Here is a 26,059-nt window from a genome sequence, read left to right as displayed (position 1 = left end):
CAGACAGACAAAAATTATAAAAATTGTTATTTTGGTATATGTACCTTATATATATTCATATGCATGTAGTAAAAAACGGTTATTTCAATATTACAAACAGACACTCCAATTTTATTTATATGTATAGATTATTATTTATTTATTTATTTTTTCATCCAAAATAATACAAATTGTGTAGGATAACGTAATAGTAACATTACAGTAAAATTTTGTCAACAACATAATAGCAACTTAAATATTAAATCTCGGTATATCTATAGACTAGCTGGCCCCAGCGACTTCGTCCGCGTGAAATTTTATTTTATTTTTCTAAAATAACAGTAGCGTAAGTTAATCCTTATTACATCAGCTACTTGCCAAAAAAAGTCCCGTCAAAATCGGTCCAGCTATTTCAGAGATTAGCCGGAACAAACAGACAGACAGACAGACAAAACTTGTAAAATATGTTATTTTGGTGTATGTGCCGGATTTATATTCATATGCAAGTAGTAAAAACGGTTATTTCAATATTACAAACAGACACTCCAATTTTATTTACATGTATAGATGTATAGATTAAAAAAAAAGTAACAGTCATAAGGCTAGTCGTATGCCTAATATATATAATAATGTAATAAATTCATTTAAACAGAAATTGCGGCAACATTATTTAAATTTGTAACTTTTTTACTGTCCTTCTCCATTTTTCACATCTTTCTGTTATATCCCTATAGTTCTCTCTATATTTTCTGTTTTTCTTACTTTCAATTTGAGACTGTACTTATAATTTGATTATCAGATCATTATGTATTTATTTATATATAATATTTATACATTTATGGGTTATATTTAAATGAATTTAATCGATAAAATCGTTGTTAAGTATTAAATTAATTGTAAGTGATATTAACTATTATATTATGCATAAAAAATATTTGTAATAATAAAGAAAATACATTTAAAATATTTTACTTGTTGTGTTAGTTATTTATAAGATCTTACTATAATTGTTAGCTGCTTTACAATTTAGAAAGTACAATAGGTAATGTAAATTAAAATTAATTGAATACTTAACAACGTTTTGTTCGATTAAATTCATTTAATTATTAAAATAGTTAATTTAAAATTAGAATAAAGACAAAAAAAAAATAACAAAAAAAATCGGTGGCGGGAATCGAACCTTGAGCGTCCGTTTGGTAAGTTGATTCAAAGGCTTATTAAAATCAAAATTCAAAATTCAAAGTTACTGGTCATTTTGAAATAATACTTAGGGTTCGCATACCCTTATCGGATACTACTACTACACGGAGTTTCGTCAAAATAGAATATCTAGGTTAGGTATAATAAATTCATAATTAATAGACCGTTACGGTATCTGTATATACTCGGATCAAAACAAGTACTATGAAATAAGAAAGAGTATATAAATTGATTAACACAAGTAATTGATTTTTGAAATATATTCAGAGCCAAAAAGTCTTCTTTCTTTATTTATGTACTTGTTAGATGCGACAGCGACTTTGTTTTATACTATACTATACTATGTAATGATTGATATACCTAAAATAAATAAAATATCTGAGGTTTGGACAAAAACTCAAAGGGTAATTTATTTTGAAAAAGTATTTTGAAAATACCTATTTTGCTTTTAGTGTTATAGTACTTTAACTGTTATATTTTAAGTAACAATGTTTAATTATAATTAATACTACTGCACCAACACTCCTATCGTGCAAAAAAATTTGCTGTTTCATTATATTTTAGTTCAATTAGTGGTCTACCTAAGTCCTGGGGTAAGGGGGGGGGTCATGACGCCCCCATGACTCCCAAGACCTCCATGACGCTCCCCCCTGGATCCGCCGTTACGTCTTCTCTTCATTCGCTCAGTAACGTTGTTACTAAAGGAAAAATTCCCGTCCAAAAAATAACAAGTATTGAGGTTTGATCTGGAGTCACGTTCCTCTAGACTGATTTCTATAAATATTTAGATTAGATAGACTATTATTCTTGAAATACTAGCTAGACATTATTAAGTTACTGTAGCCATAATGTAGTAGTCCAAACGTGCCAATGAGGAAGCCCTTGGCAAATGCTGCACCCTGATTGGCCCGTTTGAATTGGATCAAGAAGTGGTCGAATGCCAAAAAGGTGGATTTGTATAAAATCGTGTATAAATCGCTTAATTATTATTATTACTCGTCGTGACAGTTGTGGCTCAAAAAGGATCAACATTTATATATCGTCAGCTGGCATTAGATCAACAAAAGGCCTCCGGATCAACAAGTGAAAAAGGATCAACAAAAAACTACCTATACGGCACGTCTGAGCCACAAAGTGCCCAAGGGGATATTTATATATATATATAATATATATATATATATATATATATATATATATATATATATAATATATATATATATATATATATATATATATATAAACACCTCTTTGGGCACTTTGTTGATCACGCCACAACCTACACACTTGCTGATTCCACCTTTTGCACTGAATAACTTGACTCCTATCGCGTATATCTCAGGCGGTATGGCAACGTCGCATTCTATTTTGCGATGCGGCCATATATATTCGTCGATAGTACGATATACTCGACACTTTTTTTACTAATAATTCGTGACTGAATGGCTCCGAACGGCTAAATTTTTGGTATACACAAAGACTTTTTGGCTCTGAATATATTCCAAAAATCAATTAATTATGTTGATCACTTTATATACTCGTCCTTACTGCGATACTTACTTTCATCCGAATATATATAGATACCGTAACGGTCTATCAATTATGACTTTATTAATTTACTAATGTAGATATTTTATATTCGCAATGCTCCATACATGCAAGCTCCAGCAACGGTGGAGGCAGGGTCCCCCCTGCACCGTACACCGCACCCCGCGCACACAAACAAATTAGATATTTTTTGAATATACAAAGACTTTTTGGCTCTGTATATATATTTCAAAAATCAGTTAATTGTGTTGATCACTTTATATACTGGTCCTTACTGCGATACTTATTTTAATCCGAATATATATAGATACCGTAACGGTCTATCAATTATGAATTTACTAATCTAGATATTTTATATTCGCAATGCTCCATACATGCAAGCTCCAGCAACGGTGGAGGCAGGGGGAGCACCGTACACCGCACCCCGCGCACATAAACAAATTAGAATAAATTAAATTCATAAGATTATTTATATATTTCGACTGCCTCGGTGGTCACACCGCTTTACATCCGATGGTCGCGGGTTCGATTTCTCGCACGATGCAAACATTTGTACTCATCGGTCATCGATTGTTTTCATCGGTCTGGGTGTTTTATATGTATATTATATATGTATTTACAAAATAAATATATCTATTTATACAGTTCAGTATCAGTCTGTGTTAATTGTCCAGGGTTATTTATTATATTTTTATAAACGGTTATCTTTTTCCATCGCACCGCTCGCTATCGACAGTGAATTCATAGAAATGTCACTCTAAAAACAAAAATAGTTTTGTGTTTTGTATTTCAAATACTAAATGCAAAATAGGTATTTTCAAAATACTTTTTAAAAATTAAGTACCTTTTGAATTTTTGTCCAAACCTCAGATATTTTATTTATTTTAGGTATATCAATCATTACATAGTAATATAAAAACAAAGTCGCTGTCGCATCTAACAGTACATAAACAAAGAAAGAAGACTTTGGCTCTGATACCGTAACGGCCTATGAATTATGAATTTATTATACCTAATCTAGATATTTTATATTCGCAATGCTACGTACATTGTAATATCCGCCTCCATTCATTGTAACGGTGGAGGGACTAAATAGTTGAATAAAACTGAATAAGCAGTTGCTCCACTCTATAGGTACTGCGTCGTCGTCGTATGCTGTTCATTTTTTCACTCGTTTTGGCGCCAAGAGAGGGTCACATAGTCGTGGTCAAGTTAAGAACTTATAATTTAATTTTGATAACAATAGATACAAGTAAAAAGTAGGTATTATATTAATGTACGTAAGTACTGTACTTAAAAATATTTATTCTTTACTGTATGTACATTTGAAAAACTTAACCACTTAAGGACTTGTACATATACACGTACATACTGCCATTTTCTCTTAAAGACATCCAGAGAAGCACTATTTATCAAATACGCGGGGTGCACCGACCTTTGACCTTATAACACCTGATTCGCGCGTAACGAATTACATTGCTACTTTTTGGTATTTTATAGTAGATATGTCACTATAAAATATTATTATTTCTTTAGATTATGACATAATAACATAGTTTACATGATTTTAAGGGAAACATACGATAAAAAAAAATCCCGTAAAATGTAAAAGATAAAAAATGGTTATTGTTGGTTATCCTTAAGAGATAGACATATACCATCACGGACTTTTTTGTTGACCTTATTTTGATACATCTCAAAGCACTAGACAACACGCATTTTCATTAAACAGTATTGTATTTTTTTATTTCTTTAACTTTAATGCACAAAAAAATTTGTACATGTGGCGGACTTAATATTTTGCCGCGTTATTTACCAGGCAACCATGAGTGGTGCAGCGAAAGATTATTGGCGGTGCACTAATATAAATAAGAAATGTCAAAAAAAGATTTATAAAGATAATAAAGATAAGCAAAATATACATTTCTATAAAAAAATAACAATATACATACATAAATATATATCAAAATATAACCCATAAATGTATAAATATTATATATAAGTAAATACATAATGATCCGATAATCAAATTATAAGTACAGTCTCAAATTGAAAGTAAGAAAATCAGAAAATATAGAGAGAACTATATGGATATAACAGAAAGATGTGAAAAAAGGAGAAGGACAGTAAAAAAGTTACAAATTTAAATAATGTTCCCGCAATTTCTGTTTAAATGAATTTATTACATTATTATATATATTAGGCATACGACTAGCCTTATGACTGTTACTTTTTTTTTAATCTATACATCTATACATGTAAATAAAATTGGAGTGTCTGTTTGTAATATTGAAATAACCGTTTTTTACTACTTGCATATGAATATAAATACGGTACATACACCAAAATAACATATTTTACAAGTTTTGTCTGTCTGTCTGTCTGTTTGTTCCGGCTAATCTCTGAAATAGCTGGACCGATTTTGACGGGACTTTTTTTGGCAAGTAGCTGATGTAATAAGGAGTAACTTACGCTACTGTTATTTTAGAAAAATAAAATAAAATTTCACGCGGACGAAGTCGCTGGGGCCAGCTAGTCTATAGATATACCGAGATTTAATGTTTAAGTTGCTATTATGTTGTTGACAAAATTTTACTGTAATGTTACTATTACGTTATCCTACACAATTTGTATTATTTTGGATGAATAAATAAATAAATAAATAATAATCTATACATCTATACATTTAATAAAAATTGGAGTGTCTGTTTGTAATATAGAAAAAACCGTTTTTTACTACATGCATATGAATATATATAAGGTACATATACCAAAATAACAATTTTTATAATTTTTGTCTGTCTGTCTGTCGGTCTGTTTGTTCCGGCTAATCTCTGAAATGGCTGGACCGATTTTGACGGTACTTTTTTTGGCAGGTAGCTGATTTATAAGGAGTAACTTAGGCTACTTTTATTTTAGAAAAATAAATTTAATTCCACGCGGACGAAGTCGCGGGGACAGCTTGTTTTTAATAAAAACTGTTTATTTGATAAAAAAACATCTTTTTTGTGGTACTTGAGAATGTTGAAGCCTGTTGTTTGTAATATTGAAATAACCGTTTTTTACTACTTGCATATGAATATAAATACGGTACATACACCAAAATAACATATTTTACAATTTTTGTCTGTCTGTCTGTTTGTTCCGGCTAATCTCTGAAATGGCTGGACCGATTTTGACGGGACTTTTTTTGGCAGGTAGCTGATGTAATAAGGAGTAACTTAGGCTACTTTTATTTTAGAAAAATAAAGTTAAAAACCACGTGGACGAAGTCGCGGGAACAGCTAGTGTATAATATATTAGAGATACCTACGTGTTTTTTTATTGATGACTAGCTGTACACGGGATTTCGTCCGTGTTGAATTTAACTTTATTTTTCTAAAATATAAGAAGTTAAATTCCACGCGGACGAAGTCGGGTGTACAGCTAGTTGTCGGTAGTCTAGCGATTTAGCTAGCACACTGCTTTGATTCCTGCTTGGTGGTCGAGGGTTCGATTCCTCGCACGCTGCAAACATTTGTATTCATGAGTATGATTGTTTGTAACGGTCTGGGTGTTTTCTATGTATAGATAATATATATTAATTTACGAAAAAAAATCTTTGTATTTATATCAGTACCCATAACACAATGTTCAGCTAGCTTAACTTGGGTCTAGATGAAGCTGTGTGAATTGTCCTGAGATTACTATTATTACTATAATAAATCTTTTCAAATCAGCCGATGTTTATTTTTGCCATAATACGTGCTGTTACCATGTGATAATATTACGTACGTACTTATTAAACTATTAACTTATTATTAAATTGTTTGTAACGGTCTGGGTGTTTTCTATGTATAGATAATATATATGTATTTACGAAAAAAATCTTTGTATTTATATCAGTTGTCTGGTACCCATAACATAATCTTCAGCTAGCTTAACTTGGGTCTAGATGAAGCTGTATGAATTGTCCTGAGATTACTATTATTATTAATTGGTACACAGGTAAACTACTAACTAGGCCATATTGGTGTTGTTTGTTATGGTGAAAAAACTAGTAGGTATATATATAAGTTACACGTACAATTTCAAAGACTTATTTCTTGAAAACTACTGGCTATTCTGAAATAAAACTTTAGTGTTTGTATATGTAATGTTTGCATATAAAATATGATTAAAGGTTACCAGTGTATTTACACTTTTACTGAACAAACAGAGTTGTTTAATACTGAAAATATTGTGTGGAAGGAATCAATTACTTTCAGTGCATGTATAGCTTTTCTCTTTTCCTAATTATTATTATTATTAAGTTTAAAGTGGTTGAATTTTACGTAAGGGGTTTTTATACATTATTTCTAATGTACCATTTATTTTAAGTTTTTTAAACTCTATTCATCGAGACCTATCTAATGAGTCCAAACACGATATTTCTGCTGTAAGTTTTCGAAGAGTATGTTCATCATCTTATAATACTGGTGCCAGCATGAAGTCAAGGTTAACAGATAACTAATTACTTTTATTTCGTCAAAATCTTTAGATTACGTATAATAAATTCATAATATCGCTACCTATTCAAATCAAAACAAGTATTAGGTACTTCATGTACTAGTATATAAATTCATCAACACACAAGTAAATGATTTTTAAATATATTCAGAGCCAAAAAATCTTTGTGCATTTAAAAAAAATGCCGATACGGATTCACTATTGCAGGAAATTGTTGAAAAAATATATATCGAGTATAAGTATCTACTACTATCGACGAATACATTTGGCAACAACGCATGGTCTCGGCCGGAACGGCAACATCGCATATTAGAATACAAAGATAGTGATAGAAAGAGAGAGACAGTGGATCAGCAATATCTACGGATCGTGGCTGGATCAACTAAGTGTGCAAGTGTATATAAATATATATATATATATATATACATTTGTCTTTAATTCAAAGGAAATATAAATAATGAACGCATCACATTTAAAACAGTATAAATAGTTAATAATTTAATAATAAGTTAATAGTTTAATAAGTACGTACGTAATATTATCACATGGTAACAGCACGTATTATGGCAAAAATAAACATCGGCTGATTTGAAAAGATTTATTATAGTAATAATAGTAATCTCAGGACAATTCACACAGCTTCATCTAGACCAAAGTTAAGCTAGCTGAAGATTATGTTATGGGTACTGATATAAATACAAAGATTTTTTTTCGTAAATACATATATATTATCTATACATAGAAAACACCCAGACCGTTACAAACAATCATACTCATGAATACAAATGTTTGCAGCGTGCGAGGAATCGAACCCTCGACTACCAAGCAGGAATCAAAGCAGTGTGCTAGCTAAATCGCTAGACTACCGACAACTAGCTGTACACGCGACTTCGTCCGCGTGGAATTTAACTTCTTATATTTTAGAAAAATAAAGTTAAATTCAACACGGACGAAATCCCGTGTACAGCTAGTCATCAATAAAAAAACACGTAGGTATCTCTAATATATTATACACTAGCTGTTCCCGCGACTTCGTCCACGTGGTTTTTAACTTTATTTTTCTAAAATAAAAGTAGCCTAAGTTACTCCTTATTACATCAGCTACCTGCCAATAAAAGTCCCGTCAAAATCGGTCCAGCCATTTCAGAGATTAGCCAGAACAAACAGACAGACAGACAAAAATTGTAAAATATGTTATTTTGGTGTATGTACCGTATTTATATTCATATGCAAGTAGTAAAAAACGGTTATTTCAATATTACAAACAACAGGCTTCAACATTCTCAAGTACCACAAAAAAGATGTTTTTTTATCAAATAAACAGTTTTTATTAAAAACAAGCTGTACCCGCGACTTCGTCCGCGTGGAATATAACTTTATTTTTCTAAAATAAAAGTACCCTAAGTTACTCCTTATAAATCAGCTACCTGCCAAAAAAAAGTACCGTCAAAATCGGTCCAGCCATTTCAGAGATTAGCCGGAACAAACAGACAGACAGACAGACAGACTAAAATTATAAAAATAGTTATTTTGGTATATGTACCTTATATATATTCATATGCACGTAGTAAAAAACGGTTTTTTCAATATTACAAACAGACACTCCAATTTTTATTAAATGTATAGATGTATAGATTATTATTAATTTATTTATTTATTTATTCATCCAAAATAATACAAATTGTGTAGGATAACGTAATAGTAACATTACAGTAAAATTTTGTCAATAACATAATAGCAACTTAAACATTAAATCTCGGTATATCTATAGACTAGCTGGCCCCAGCGACTTCGTCCGCGTGAAATTTTATTTTATTTTTCTAAAATAACAGTAGCGTAAGTTACTCCTTATTACATCAGCTACTTGCCAAAAAAAGTCCCGTCAAAATCGGTCCAGCTATTTCAGAGATTAGCCGGAACAAACAGACAGACAGACAGACTGTACTATGCTATACTATGTATTGATTGATATACCTAAAATAAATATAATATCTGAGGTTTGAACAAAAACTCAAAGGGTAATTTATTTTGAAAAAGTATTTTGAAAATACCTATTTTGCTTTTAGTGTTATAGTACTTTAACTGTTATGTTTTAAGTAACAATGTTTAATTATAATTAATACTACTGCACCAACACTCCGATCGTGCAAAAAAATTTGCTGTTTCATTATTTTTTAGTTCAATTAGTGGTCTACCTAAGTTCTGGGCTAAGGGGGAGGAGAGTCATGACGCCCCCATGACTCCCATGACCTCCATGACGCTCCCCCTGGATCCGCCGTTGCGTCTTCTCTTTATTCGCTCAGTAACGTTGTTACAAAAGAAAAGATTCCCATCCAAAAAATAACAAGTATTGAGGTTTGATCTGGAGTCACGTTACTCCAGACTGATTTCTATAAATATTTAGATTAGGTAGACTATTATTTTTGAAATACTAGCTAGACATTATTAAGTTACTGTAGCCATAATGTAGTAGCCCAAACGTGCCAATGAGGAAGCCCTTGGCAAATGCTGCACCCTGATTGGCCCGTTTGAATTGGATCAAGAAGTGGTCGTATGCCAAAAAGGTGGATTTGTATAAAATCGTGTATAAATCGCTTAATTATTATTATTACTCGTCGTGACAGTTGTGGCTCAAAACGGATCAACATTTATATATGGTCATCTGGCATTAGATCAACAAAAGGCCTCCGGATCAACAAGTGAAAAAGGATCAACAAAAAACTACCTATACGGCACGTCTGAGCCACAAAGTGCCCAAGGGGATATTTATATATATATATATATATATAGCTTCACATTGATTAATACCAGCACAGAAACAAACCTCCATTCGCTTATTTGACAATTAACAATATTGAAATTTATTGACATGACGTTTTGTTGTCAGTCGTGTGTGTGTAATATTTTGTTTATCGATTTAAAGTATTATTTAGGCATAATTAAAAAAATGGCATTCTGCACTCCTCTATATAAACTGTGGGAAATTTCATACTCCTCCGTCTGGGCAATTTTCTTAAAAAGATATTGTTCTCAGATTCTCCTTTTTGTATGGCTTCAAACTGACAGTAAAATAAATGATCACGTTAAGTATACCACGAAATATATGTGAAACAACACTGGTTGCATATAGTTTGTAGTATTGGTAGTTATGGTAATTCCATTGAGGGTGACCAAGCCAAATATCAGTCACAGTATTATAAACAACGTTCCCTAAGTAGCAAACTGCAATTCTGATAATAGATTCTGAATCTTTCAATCAAACAAATGAAGCCTTTAATCGTTTTAATATAAAAGGTTAAAAAATATATACTACCACTGGCTGATTGGCTTGGTACATTACACCTTGTGTAATATATACAAGTGACACAAATATTCTATTTTAACAACTGTTGTACTATAGTTTATGTTTATCTATTTACCGTCTTATTCATACAATTTAAATGTCTAATAAACCTATTATAACTGTTTTGTCCTTTTCTTTTGAGCTATTTTTTTCGTTTGAAAGAAGGCAACAAAACATTAATAGTTAATATAGGTTTTAACGGATAAGGAAGGGTTTACTATACTGTTTACAAGTAAAATTCATTTACAAAAAAATGTTGATCTCTACATAATAAGGTGTTTTGTACAATAGTAAGTAAAATCTATTTTCGTGGGTTCATCAATAATCAGGAGCTATTTGTTTCGTATTGCACTTTTACTAGAGACCTATAGTAACTTGTCATCACAGTGTTCTTATACACCCTATTACAAGAACTGTGGTTGTGATTCAGTAGGCGGTAACTGCTGACTTCATGAAACCCTACTCCGGCCGTCCAAGTCAACATCTGATCAACATATTATATGTTGGTGACTTTTCTTATCCAATCTCTAACGCTTGCTACTCTTGAGAATACAACCAGGTTTCCGTTGCGGCATTCAAAGGAGTCGTTCTCGACCCACGACGCGACGCCGAGCAATTTGCCAATCACATAGAATGTTGTATTAACTAGTAAATGTTTAATATAAAATTAGGGTTGATTATGATATTAATATAATTAAAAAACTATTTCAATGAATACGGTGCTCTGTGAACGGAATACAACGTTTATGATGCTCTGTGATTTGTTTAAAGTAAATAAATTTATTTGTTTAAAGTTTTACACCGACGAGTCCACTTCCACTGTCACCCTGCAATGTTAATCAATCTTAATAGGATACATTTGAAATAAGATACATAACCTAAAGACTTCAGATAAGGTAGTTTGTTTATATTGAATGAATGGCTTATGTTGTCAATTTATATGTGGTCGAAATGAGAGTATATCTTGGCCTGTCTAGAACTGCAGTGGGGTCTATACTTGAACATATATTTAAAGCTGCACTAGCAGGCTCCTACCAGGTTTGACTGGGTAGGGAGAAAAACACAAGCGGTGAAGGTGAACCCTGACGTGACGTACGTCAGCAGTCACCAAGGCAAAGACGCCCCTTAGGGCAAACCTTCACCCGGGTCACAAGTGCCAGGAATTGCTTCCCTCTCTACCGTTTCGTCTCACTGGAATAGCAAAATTGCTAAGTCCCATCTTATGAAAAGTGGTAATTGTCGTCACGAATAACGATTTTCACAAGTAGTTAGTAGTTAAACAGATAAATTCGACTTACATTGCACGCTGAGTCGAATCTGGGTGGTCGTCCTTTCGTACAAAGCATGTCTTTTGGTCGGTACTGCTCTAACTTGGCGCAGACATCGTCTCCCTGAACGGACAGTTCCATGCCATGCATATTATGGCTCATGGTTCCCTGTAACAAGGTCATGAATACAATATAAATAATAATGTTGACTCAAATATACTTTAGAATGTTATTTACCCGCTTTTTTCATATAAACTCATATAAATTACCAATATATACAATATTTGTTTATAATATATTTGATTTTTGTTATCAATCAGTTCAGGGTACAGTCTTATAATGTAATTTTGTTTTAAATATATTGAATTTATAGGTATCTGAACATAAAATCCCATTTTCAAAATCTGTGAAATAACATTTCTTTTCTTCTTTCATAATTTTATTCTGTATTGTTTCATTCAATTTTTATCATTTGATAGAGATCAAAGTATAGAAGTAGGTAGGTAAAAGCACAGATAACATAATATTACATAGTAAAAGGAAAACTAGACTTTCATGTTTTCATTTATAAAAAAATAATGATTCAACATTTTTTTTACGAAATGTAAGCATGTTTTACTGCAATTTCGCTTGATGTTAAGTCATGAAGCGGTCTAAGCCTTATTATATGTTAAAAATACCAACCCCGTGATGATCTGTTCCATATCCCGCGTAACCCACATCGAGTCCTACGGGAGTCGACAGTTTGTCTTCAAGTGGTATGGCAGCTATGGTTTTGTTGTCCAAAGTTAGAGGTGTTTCTAACTCTGCTAATAAAAAGTCCCATCTTGCTGCCACCTGTGAAATAATATTACATAGGAATATTAGGAAACTAAAGCAATTATAATACAATACTATTTATATAAGAAAAAAACCAGTATTTTTTCTGCTATTGGACCGGTTGTGATCATCGAAAGATAAAATAATACGATTTTTCCTTTTGATATTTGAGAATTCTGTGAAACAATAATAAAATATGTATAAAAATGAAATAAAGCATGAATTCATAACAAGGAAAATGGTAACTATAAGTAAATTTACTTACTCGCATTTTATAGATATCTATGAATATATTAATAAGACTAGTTTGACACTGATTATCTTAGTGGTGTTGTCCAGGTCTATATTTAGGAGTAGGCAGCATTTAGTAGAGACGTGACGAAGACAAACTTGTAATAATTATAAAGTTTTAAAATATAGTTACAATATAAACTATTCATAATTTTCTTTATCTTAGCGCGTGCTACATCTCAAAATAATTGTGACAAATCATTATTTGTATAAAAACATATATTTATATATATATTCTTGTTTGTTTCAATTAGTCTTATAATTTCATAATAGCTTGTATAGCAACCCACCACAAGATGACGTAAGGTGATATGTCTAGACGAATTTAATTACCTGCTTTATATTGAACTGTTCTGAATCGAGCCAATACGGTCCAACGGTGAATAAGGGGTGAATTACGAGCCTCTTCACCCTGTGCAGCACTCCACTCTCGTTTTCAGAGTTGTTGGTTCCCGCCAGAATATACCGACCGCTGGTGAACAGGGTACTGTAATTGGAAACAAATTATAATGTAAGGTACCTAAATGGAAGGCAGATGAAAATAAATGAAAAAGGTAAATGAAATGTTAATAGTTTGTTTAAAGCCAATAATGTACAGGTTCATAAATGAATCAGTTTTGGTAGTTTGTTTTGTGTTGAAAATTTTGTCATTTTGATACTATGCCAATATCTTTAGTACCTATAGATTAGGTTACCTACCTATTGCCCATCGAACCATGTCCAAATGTCATGCTTCATCGCATTGTAGATATATACCTGCCTAGTTGAAATGACATTTCAAAATCCTACTAACAAATTGTAGTTGGTTCCATTGCCAACTAAGTGTTGTATTTGATTCTATTCCTCATCCTTATCATCCTACAATGTGTCTAGCCATCGTACACCGTTAGTGTTAAAGTGTGCAACATTCTATAATGGACAATAAAAAATAATTGTGGGTGAGAATAAATAATTCAAATGATGAATAGGTTATTCATTATATAAATTGAACATATTCTATATTACTAGATGGTGTACTAATTGACCTCCCCTTTCCCATGCATTTATTTAACCCTGTCTGTGCTAATGGCGACGCTCTCGAGCGTTGAATTCCCCTTTGCACTTCGGACCCTTGGGGTTTAGACTTATTTGGATAATACTATTTATAGTAAAATTAGAAAATACCTTAAATTACCTAGTAGATCGTATTAAGTAATAAACTTGTTGAAAAAACAATACAAGTCTACAATGACTTAACAGCAAAGAAAGTGGTTTTTATAAATTGACAGGTGTTTGGACAGCTACATAAATAGATAGTAAATTATACCTAGTTTAATATAATGAGAGTATTAGCAGGAATGTGATTTTAATTGCTGGCACGACGTCACAGTTTGTGGTTGCGGGTTATCAACGTAGGTCCCACATTGGCCGGCTGTGATAGCGATCCTCAAAGTCAATAATTACAACTCCACGTTGCATTAAAAACTATTTACGCGACAAAAGAAGGCGACTCGTGACGTCATTGCGGACGCAAATGCGGGTTAAATTATGAACATACGTGTTTCGTAATTTACATGTAACTAATATAATAAAGTCAGGGACGAACGACTTAAAAGATTTATCTTACACTTCCCTTATATGGATAAGGTGATAATGCCTATGAATTAACGCCACAATGATGGTATTGTGACGTTAATCCATAGGTATTATCACGCAAAGACATTATTTTTATACGACTATGTATTTGGTAAATTGCTATAAGAATTAACCTACATTTGCCCAAAGTACCTATCATGTGATGATTGTAATGTTGATTAATGTTATAAAAAATAATATATACCTTCAAACTCAATTATATCACAGAATCTTTCTTGTAAAAGGCAACGTCATATGGCGGCAGTTACGCGATTATAAAACAGAGGTACATATGCATATAATGTGTCAACTTTACTGCATCTTTATTACTTGTGTAATATTAAATTTAAGATCAGACAGTGAAGTAATACTTACGTAATCTTTGTGTGAACTCTATATAGACATAGGTTGCTCAGATAAGTAGAATCAAGGCTTGACATGAATAACAAAATAAAAATGTACAATATAGATACTTACATGAACTTGGTGTTCAACTATATTAAATTCTATGACTACTATATATACTAAGGAAGTAGATAGCATTTTCTAAATCTATAATATTATTATTAAACTAAAGTTTGCTTGTTTGTCAAGAGATATAATATAGCATTGCAAAACAAAACAGGGACCTCGTATTTGACGTAAACAAAGTTGCGGGTCAGCTAGTTTTAAATGAATGTAGACAATAATTACCTGAGAGATATCCGTCACATCTATTTCTACAATAGAGAAGCCTGCTTACATGTTTTTTTGAAATATTATAGATACGGCACTGAAAATATTCATTACACAAGTGAATGAATGGGGGAAAATATTTGAGGGTCATCCCTAACAATGTCTGCTTGGATTGAGGTTGGGTGCTTTAGATGCCATTTTAGTCTGCCCTTCCTCTGTATACTGGACTGCACTAAGATTTTTAGATTCATATCTCAATGCTATGATAGACTATAAATTTATTTTTCAAAAATATAAAGAAATGCTATCAATATCTGCACTACAAAACCGATTTACCTTGATTCAGCTATTGCAGATTCTTGTATAACGTAATGGATAAAAGTTATTAACGGATTTACTTGATATCGATATATTTTTTAAACGCAATTCCTATTTACCTGGTTAACAGTGTATTAGGAGCCATTATCAATGCATTTATAAGATAATGCGTCAACAATAGTTTTATAATTGCCGAGCGTCATGGAAGTAATTATGACGATGGACTTGTACTTATAACAACGTTATATGTTCATTGTTCGTGGTTTAATATAGAAAACTCCTATGTATTTTATTGGGTAAGAATTCCACAGTATCCGTCCACACCCCTTAAAAAAGGTAGGCGGTTTTATATAAACCCCCCTTTTTGTTTCTCCATATATATATAGGTTTCTCATAGTTTGTCAAAATGTTACTTAGTTACACACATGAGGATACCATTTTTTTAATTTATACGAATGTTATACGTTCAACACGGTTTTTTCATTTATGTTTTCTAAGACCAACTATCGGAAGAAATATTAAATAGGTACTTTATACTAATATAATAACACTAGATTTTCTGAAATAAAGTCGTTTAACCGGAATTACTGCGTCGACCAGAAAAACCCGGCAAGGTAAAGAATTAATACAGCTATTATTATAAATTTATATGCGTTTGTTTTGTATGTAAATTTAATTCCCTGTACAGTACATGAGTCATGACAAAGTTTATTTATTACAAGTAAGCAGGGCTGACAATAGTTTGTTGTAAAGTAGGAAGGTAGCAGACTTAGAACAACAAACCTAGAATAAAATATAAATACTGTTTAATTAAATAAATCTCACTAATATTATAAACGTGAAAGTTTGTGAGTATGGATAGACGTTTGTTACTCTTCCACGCCAAAACTACTAAATGGATTAATGAGACTTAACAGCAACATAGCTTATACATCAGAATAACATATAGGCTGTAATTTTTAAAGATATTATTACTGGGCGAAATATAATGAGGAGCAAGTGTTATGCAGACGAAGTTGCGTGGGTCAGCTAGTTTATATAATCTAAACATTTTTGAATAGACATTTTTTTGTATCACTTAGAATGTAGACTTGGCTATGAAGAATATTGTCCACTTTGTTATATAGGTATCTTAAATCAGGTTTTTGCTTGGAACTGGATTTACAACTATTAGCATGGTAAATAGGTTACATATATATACCTATATGGTTACCATCTAATAAAAATATTCGAAAACTATTTACCTACTCGGAATACACTATTTGGTAGATTATAGTTAATTAGTAATATGTTAAAATTTGTTGCTAGTAATTTGCTTTTGTTGTTTTATTTATGTTTGGTTTGATACAGTAAGTATATTTAGAGACACTTTTAAAAATAAGCTTTATAGTACTTAAATTCCATAGTTACACTTTATTTAATTTGTTAGGAACTTAAGACATTTAAAACGAACATGAATTAGTAAAATATAATATAATTCCTACCAAAGTGTGTAGACTTTTTAGTAAAAAGTCTAGTTTTCTGTTTCTGTCTCGTTTTTTCAGTCGTCAATAAGCTTAAAGCTAGCTGAAAGTTTTTAAATAGAGAAATTATAGATGATGATACCGTAGTCCTACGAAATGCCAAAGCATTAGAAGTACTCCGCACGTCTCAAAATATTCTTGGTGTTGTTTACGTACAAATAATACATAAAAATATAGGCGTCGGACGCCACATATCATCACGTGTGTGATCGTGTGATGAGTTTTTTATCACGCTTTTTTTTTTTTTTTTAAAAAATCATCAAACTAGGCCTGTGATAACGCATTGTCATTGTTTTATGGTACTCTTATTGTCATTCGATGTATTGTGACTGAAGTTTTTTATATACATGGGCTGATACTCGTAGTTCGTAGTGCGTGGCAAAAAGTTTCTGGAAAAACGTACTGTAGATGACCGCCATTCATCCAGATGATTATCATAACTCCTCTGATGAGAGGCTTAAAGAACAATGCATGATAAAGACATGTTAAATATAAAGTCAATCTGGTTTCAGTAATAACTATGTAAAATTATGTTATCTGTGGTAATAACATTGAAATGAATTACAATGTAACCAGAAAGACAGCTATGCACAGAGCAAGTAGAAAACTTGTAAACACTGTTTTATGATACGGATGATCAGCCAAGAGATGATTAGATGTATGTTGTTTAAAACGTGTACTGATTTATAATATGTAGGTAGTTATTGTTGCTCGTTTTTTCTATTGAGTAGGTACGTAGGTAGTTGCAATACCAAGAAGCTTATACAAAATAATATAGGTATAGGGAAAAACTGATACTATATAGTAAGATAAATAAGTTTGTAAACACATCTTTATAGATACGGAGTATTGGTTTGGTCAAAACACGGTTAGATAAATGAGGAGTCTGTCTTCTATTTTAAGTGAATTTAGGTATAATAATTTACATTGTTAGACATAGTTGCAATACTATCAACATCTTATAGCTCTTGTAGTATCTTTACACTTGTACTATATAACAAAGTCCCCGGCCGCTGTTTGTTCAGATATATCTTTTAAATTACGCAACGGATTTTAATGCAGTTTTCAGCATTGAGTGATTCAAGAGGAACATTTATATGTCTAATAATACATGCATGCATGTATGATTTTAAATGTATCCGCGCGAACCCGGGACGGATCGCTAGTAATATATGTATACATAAATACACAAGTAGATGGCACTTGAGTCTATCTTTTCCTCTCAAGGTAACCGCGACATGATCGTGACTGACATAGTTGATTAGAAAATTTTATTTAACATATTGCATGTTATCGGTTATTACTTATCCTATTACTTGTAATTAATTATAAGTATATATAATAATATTAATAATTTGTGTTATTTTAAAATCTATTTTCATTTTGCAATCATCATCATCATCATCTGCTTCTTCCTTATCCCATTTATTTGGGGTCGGCGTATTTTCATTTTGCAATAATATATTATAATTAAGTACTGGAATTGAATATATAAAATTGTTAACGACGAAAATGTAGTAAATAATTCATTAAATTCGTGTAGATAGTTATAAAATATTGATAATTTGTCTTCGCTCAGAACCGGCTTCCATGCGTGTATCTATTTGCGCATAATTATATTGTATTTAAAGACAAAAGTCAACGATTGTTCGTTGACTCTGCTTATTCCGTAAGGTATCTGGCGTGAAGATAGATAGTTGACGAATTAGAATGCATTTAATGTTTGAACGTGTCACGAAAGTAATATCTCATTTAATAGCATTATCGTAAATATGTACTGAAATTTGATAACAAATATCAGTAGATATTTAGGATAATAAATGTTAGGATCACAAAGTACCTGTATTACAACACATTTAAATGACATTGACTATACCTGATGCTTATTGATACAGCCTTAAACAATAATAGATAGATTAAAAAAGTAGACTATTATAATCAAGATAAAAAAGTTATGATGTTTAATTTCAATGACAGTTACACCGACGAACTGCCAATTTGAAAAAATCTTCAATAAGATTTCGTGCGTTTCGTAAACTTTCACAATTTACTTGTAGAAATTTTTTGAAACGCAAGTCAATCGGTATTGATTTGCATAATCGTTTCAGCTATGTAACTTTGGTTACGCCAGTAACAAATATTTAGATAGGTTTGTAACATTTATTCAGTAGTTGAGTCTTCATTCTATTCAATTTTTTTTAAATAAATATTTTTTTTATGGATGTTAATGGAATGTTGCGGTTGCGTTTGCCAAATACATGAAAATCTTATATATAAAATTCTCGTGTCACAGTTTTCGTTCCCATACTCCTCCGAAACGGCTTGACCGACTCACATGAAAAAAAAAAATTGAGGGGTGGACTACACCCCTCAATTTTTTTTTATTTTAAGGCAAAACAACGTTTGCCTTGGCAGCTAGTGATACTGTAATATATTCTTGGGGAGAAGAGATTGTTAATAAGTAATGTTAACTAATAACCCCATTGCTAGTAATGTACTGTCAGGATGACGTCCACGTGGTTCCCCTGGAAACAATCATGGGAAAATGCAATTTGCCAAGATGGACTAATTCACCTGTCTTCATATTTCTTTTATCATCCTTCACGGTACTCCGCCAGCGTAATACGTTAGCGCAAACGTGGGTACCATTTAATTGTCATCCAAAAACAAAAGTATACCGTACACACCACAAAAACAAAACAATAAATAATAATTTGTGAAAGAAAACCTTAGGTAAAGTAACCTGACAATACTAGAAAAAGTATAAAAAAAGATTATACGAAAATCAAACATACCAGTGTCCTGCTGTAAGAATCCAATTAGGGCTGATGATGGATCCTCCGCAGGTGCCTCCATACAGGACTGCATGTGGATACTTCTCATTAATGGGTTTATCTAATGGTGGGACTTCATTATTTTCCGTTGGTTCACTGTTTACTAAAACTTTCAGTTCTTGTGCTGTGGACATAAATATAAGTCTTAAAATTAATCAAAAGCTTGTATGATATCTTGTTAGGATTGGTTTTAATTATATTGTTAAACTTAAGTATTATTAGGTACAGGTAAAATAGTCTAATAAATTAAGTCAATATTGCACAACATTGAGGAGAGGAGTTAAGCTTAAGAAAAAGTTGTTTATCTTCATCACTATTTCTTTATAATTCGGCGTTATGTTTTTGTTTTTATTTGAATGTATCTACGCGCTCGATGTGTAAAAAATAAGTACTCAGAACTATTAAAAAGTGACAGGAAAATACAATGTTATTGGATATAATAGATTTGTTTACTTGTGTTAATTGTCGGTGGAGTGATCACATCTATGACGTAAAGAAGCACCAAACAGAAAAACCGATTGGTCATAAGTGGCAAAAAAGTTAAACGTAACCGCAGCCAACAACACTAGAGTTTTTCGAAAAAGGGTAGCTGTTGTATAATCAATTATAAAAGAAATGTTCCAATTGAGTTTTTTTGCCAGTTCTTGTTAATTTAAGTAGCTTGCCGAACTGGCCGTTTTATGTATAAAAGTATAGACGTGCGTAACTAGCCAAAAATGTCCTATGGTAAATGATTTTGACTTTGTCTATATAGATACTTAATATTTTAATTTATGTATTGATCCAACAATGTAGATGATCTAATCATCCTAATCTCTAAAAAGAGACACATCAACATCTACTGTTGATGTGTCTCGTTTTAGAGATTAGGCAACTGCCTGACTAACACTATCAAACTAAGCTACTAATTAGTAACATAGCTTACTAACAAATTAAGTATTTGTATGATTATAACAGCAATAATGTTACAAAGCATATCATCAACAAAGAACCTGGTTAAACCTCGTAATAGCTTAGCTTGTTTGTTTTAGTAAAATGTTTGTATAATTATGTATAATGTGAGTAATATTCCAATGCCCATCATTATACAAAGAAACTGACTAACTGCGTGTATTACGCATTGGTTGCCTGATTTTTTGATAATGCTATGCTCCACGTTAGCAGATTGTTTCATACATGACATGAAAAACACCATGAAATAATATATTGTGGAGCCTAATGTGAAATCAATAGTTCAAAACGTGGGGGAGAGGGCATAATTATAATATAAAAAACTTGACTTTCATAAGCGGCTAAAATGTCCTACATGAATAAATGATTTTTGAATTTGAATTTGAATTAGAGGATTGTAAGTAATAGGAATTAGCGGCCTCTAGTCGGTATTACTTACATTCCTCTCCCCCGCAGGCCCCCATTGCTAGTAATGTTTATCATGTGGACCGCCTCGCGGCTCCCATCAGACATCACTAATAGCTGGTAAATCCCTCACAATGTGCTAACTGAGTTAACTTTATCCTCATATCCTGGAAAGTGGCAAAAGCTCCACCGACAAGAGAGTGGGTTTTAAATTATGAATGAATGAATCTCTGATGACCTCTAGCGTATAGCGTTAGCGCAGGTAGGTGACTATAAAAAAAGTTATACATAGTTTTCAACTATGACATAGAAGTTATAATAGAGCTTGAGTTGCGTATTCGAATTGCATTCTTATATTTGAAACCGAACATTGACCAGACACGTAACAACCTAAAAGTAGGTACTATTGAGAAAAAAGTTGACTGTTTCTTAAATTGACAAACTGCTTGAATATTCCGAGTGGTTATTTACACACTTATTTGTTCCATGCGAATCTTGCAACATACAGAGACGATTTGTTCCGCCAACATTTAGAAATATCAACTCTTAAACTTGACCCCCAAACTACGGATATTTCGTAAACTTGGCACTGAAGTAAATATAAATATATCAAAATTTTGCATTTATCATGTCACTTATTAGATAAAAGACAATGGTATTTTGTTTCTCAAGACTAAGTTTGACGTAACACATTTTTGACTTAGATTCCACGTCCCTTGTGTTTATCTGTTACTATATAGCTCCTTAATGGCAACATAATATTTTAAATTAACAAATTTTGTTTAATGAATGTATCTGGAATAGTGTAACCGTTGGACTACTGGGATACCAGTGGAGAATGATGAGTTTGAAGTTAGATATGTTAAAAACGAATTCATGAGGATTTAATCATGATGGTTTCCAGAAGAATTGCGTGGAAGTCTTGACAAGACATTCCTAGCAATGTGGTATCCGGTCGCTATTTCTAACTATCCCTTCTCTCTCTATTTAGGATAGAGAAAGACATTTGTCCCAGTCATATTCATATTTACTATTTATATGCGACAGTTATCACTTGTTTGGCATTTCATTCGCAGGAGGGGATTGTTAGTAATATGGACTAATGATCCCATTGTTGGCGATGTAGGATATCAGGTTGAACTCCACGCGGTTCCCCTGGAAACATTGCTGATAAATTCCTGGTGAATTTGCCACGATGGTCTAATGCCCCGCCACTGTAAACTGTTAGAGCAGGCGAGAGCACTATTCCATTATCTATTTAAAAAACATTCCATCTACATTAAAAGAAATTGTCAGTCGCTATCAAAAAACAAAACACAACTATGTCTCCTGTGAAGTTGCATTAAAACCATACTATATATTCGTGTCTTCAACACAGCTCCGGCGTTTTTTCCACAGAAACAAATTACCATACAATTACAAGTTGTAACTTTTTTGTTAGGTCGTTAATGAGTGTCAGTTATTAAGCATGCAACTAATATGAGCCTAAGGCAATATAGGTACTTCTATTAATGATTTAATGACCTGCTGGTTACCTCCCTCTATGTATATGTATAAAGCGTAACTATAACCGATTTAAAGCATCTAGGTGTGTATATGTTGGTTTATCCAAAGTAATTTCTGTTAGTAATTAGGGACCGTCCACATAAATTATGATTCATATAATAGCAATAAAAATGATGTGTTTACTAAAATGAGATCATAGCGTTAAATATTTTTTTCAAAAACGATTTATATCCGCTATTTAAATTAATACATAATAGTGATATTTTTTGTAATCAACAACCTTTAAATATAATAATTTCATTAATGAATATTTAATTGGATGATGAAATAATAGAATTTTAACAGGACTACAGGCACATATAGATAATAATAACAAACAGAAGAGTGTTCCACTAATCTTGATTTTCTGCATGACACATATCTTATATGACAGGCAGATAATTTATTACAGAGATATATTTATATATTTTGGTGATTTTTCCAAGGTATTAGTCCTCAATATTTATTCCTCTGTTTCCGTGATTGTATTTCATACTTTTTATTTATCCTCTCTTATGTCTATCATATTTTATGGTATGTTTGTTACAATACCAAAAAGTAACAAATTCACTTTATTGTTTATTATATACTATTGTTTATTATATAGTACTAATATTTATTGATATATCGACCCAATATATAAATATTATAATTTATTTATTTTGATCTGACAAAGTCTAAAAACTCGTCATTTTGTTTTTTTTCTCTTAAATGTAAGAAAATACATAGATATTATATATTGTAATGTCAGAACTATATTAACAGTGTTTATGAGTCGATGTCATTTTGATGGACTGTTTATTTTGCATGTCTCTGTTTTCATCCTTTAATAATTTTGTATGCTTGTTTTGTGATTACCTTGACGGTACGCTCAGAATTAAATTAATATCGCCACAGTTATCAATCGTAATATTTCTAATTTTACACGCACTTGTTTATATTTAGAATATATACTATAATTTACAAGGCATACATACATATAACAAATACGTATCCATGTAACAAAATACGCAAATTTTGTTGTATTCATGTTTGTTCCAATTTTGAGCACTTACTTAATATTTTAACAAAATCTAAATCATTTCAACATTTTATTATCACTACATGATATTAAAGAAAGAGAAAGTATAGACGCTGTTTTAAAAGATTGACCTGTAACCATAGTGTTAAGAAGAATATAAGGTACTCACACTTGTCTTTCTTATCGTGTTGCACTACATCGTTGTCGCCGGGCCGTGCGCGCGCGCACGCCACCACTACCACGAGCACGAGCACAGACAACCGCCGCAGAGTGAGCATAGTGCTGTTGTTTCCTCGGATCCATTCGACGCACTTTATATAAATACATTTACTTGATCGCGTATTTGGTTTTTTGTTCATTTTCGCTGTCCGTGTTGTGGGTAACACTTTTGTTTTGATTTGTAACTTTTTTATCATAATTATAATTAATTTTATTGTCAGGTATTTTATTCATAATTCAAAGGGTATCCTAATATGTAGTATCATTAATACACATTATGTATTTATTATATTTAGCCAATTATTTATATACCTAATACAGATGTTGAAATTATGAAAGTAAACTATTATATAAAAAATGGAATTCACCTTGATGAAGAATATTACAGTATTCAGACAAAGTAAAACAAATATTAGTGTTGTAAATAAACCAAACGAATACAAATATAAACTACTGTTATATTTAAAAATTCAAAAACCATTAATTACATTGTTTTAATTAGACGTTTCTAATATATGAAAGTTTATATAATTTTTTATAAAATAATTTTTCACCACCTCAATGTTTATATTGATATAAATGTTATTTATTAACTGTACTCACACTCAATGGACTTACTTCTGTATATGATTAGCCAGATTAGATTAGATACGTCTTACGTATTTTATATTACCTGTATGCTTCTGTTATATGATACAATAAAATAGCTGAATTCAAGCAAATAATTAAAAAAAAATGGTTAATTTTTAATGACTATATAATACTAACTATGCCTGCGATTTACAGTATAGTAGTATGAAGTACAGTATCTAAAATATAGATTAAATTATGACAATTTGATATTGAATATCATAAATCAAGAATTAAGTGTGTTTACCAGTTAATACTAATAATAATCTCAGGAGAATTCACACAGCGCCATCTAGCTAAAGCTTGCATTAGCTAAAGCTTCCATTGCTTAGTACTAGACAACAGATACAAATACATAGATACATTTTTTTTCCGTAAAAACATAGAAATTATACATAGAAAACACCCAGACCGCTACAAACAATACTCATGAATACAAATGTTTGTACCGTGCGAGGAATCGAACATACGAACATTGGAAGTAAGGCGATGTGCTAACACGTTAGACCACTGAGGTCGTCAAATTAATTAAACTTAATTCTTTTAACTAATAATTAAATTAAATGAATAATATTATTTTAAAAATTATTCTTATTCAGATATGTCTTCGCGATCTGCTTCTTCCAGGTTTGATAAAGGAATATGAAATTAAAACAATCCATCGAATCCAAATTAAACTTTAATACTCTCTTCAACGTCTACAGATTGAGAATTTTGATCAAGTATCGTCTATTAATAAGTTAAGTGCAACTGTTTAGATACACAATCAAACCTTCCATACAATTGTATCAAATACTGTTTTATTGCTCTTTATTATCACTACAACGCGAAATTGCATTACATTATGTGTTCATCATATTCTTACATTATTCGTACTTATAATAAACTTTAAAACCATATCCGATTCAGGTGCTTCATCTACAAACTGTCTGTTAATTGTTTTGCATAATAAATATATAAATTCTCAGTAATTCTTGTCTTCTGCCATAGGCGATGGCGGTGAACAAAATAAATAGTTTCATATAGGTATATAATTGTACAAAATTTATAATTATATACCTATATATTTACAAATTATATTTGCAATTGATAATGTACGAATTGGTGCATTAGTTTGTAATATATTATTAGAACGCTATAGTAAGTACCTACTTATTGTTAATATTAAGATGAATTAAGATTACGTCGGTATAATCGGCTTTTTACGTGGTTGTCTGCAGTGTTTTTGACATTGAGTTTTTCTATGTGTTCATATAATAGTATATTGATGTACACAACAAGGAGTATGGAGGTATACAACAAGGTTTCTTTATCTGTGATATGAATGTAAAACTATGGAAAATCCAGCGCTTAGCACAAAGATAAACAAACAACATAACTACAGACTCCAG

At 31.5% G+C, this 26,059-nt stretch overlaps 1 protein-coding gene across 1 annotated transcript; it reads right to left on the bottom strand.

Annotated features, from left to right (window-relative positions):
• Positions 1 to 10,611: 10,611 nt before the first annotated feature.
• On the bottom strand, positions 10,612 to 24,305 carry LOC131847864 (scolexin B-like). The gene is made up of 7 exons (XM_059197553.1): positions 23,989 to 24,305; positions 19,859 to 20,021; positions 13,267 to 13,420; positions 12,508 to 12,660; positions 11,854 to 11,991; positions 11,355 to 11,382; positions 10,612 to 11,179 (listed from the first exon to the last, which is right to left on the bottom strand). The coding sequence occupies exons 1-7, from the start codon at positions 24,233 to 24,235 to the stop codon at positions 11,052 to 11,054; spliced, it is 1,011 nt and encodes a 336-aa protein (XP_059053536.1). The 5' UTR covers positions 24,236 to 24,305; the 3' UTR covers positions 10,612 to 11,051.
• Between the last annotated feature and the right edge of the window lie 1,754 nt (positions 24,306 to 26,059).

Source organism: Achroia grisella, unplaced genomic scaffold (genome assembly GCF_030625045.1).
Source record: "Achroia grisella isolate CSIRO2021 unplaced genomic scaffold, CSIRO_AGI_Agris_v1 utg544, whole genome shotgun sequence".
Lineage (NCBI taxonomy): Eukaryota > Metazoa > Arthropoda > Insecta > Lepidoptera > Pyralidae > Achroia > Achroia grisella.
Note: the sequence above shows the minus strand (reverse complement) of the source record. Positions and strands in the feature narration are given on the sequence as shown.

Coding starts and splice junctions, on each gene's coding strand:
- LOC131847864 (XM_059197553.1), bottom strand. CDS start 24,235: ATGATAAAAAAGTTACAAATCAAAACAAAAGTGTTACCCACAACACGG. Junction 20,022..23,988: donor ACACGATAAGAAAGACAAGT/GTGAGTACCTTA, acceptor TTATGTCCACAG/CACAAGAACTGAAAGTTTTA. Junction 13,421..19,858: donor ATTCTTACAGCAGGACACTG/GTATGTTTGATT, acceptor TTCCAATTACAG/TACCCTGTTCACCAGCGGTC.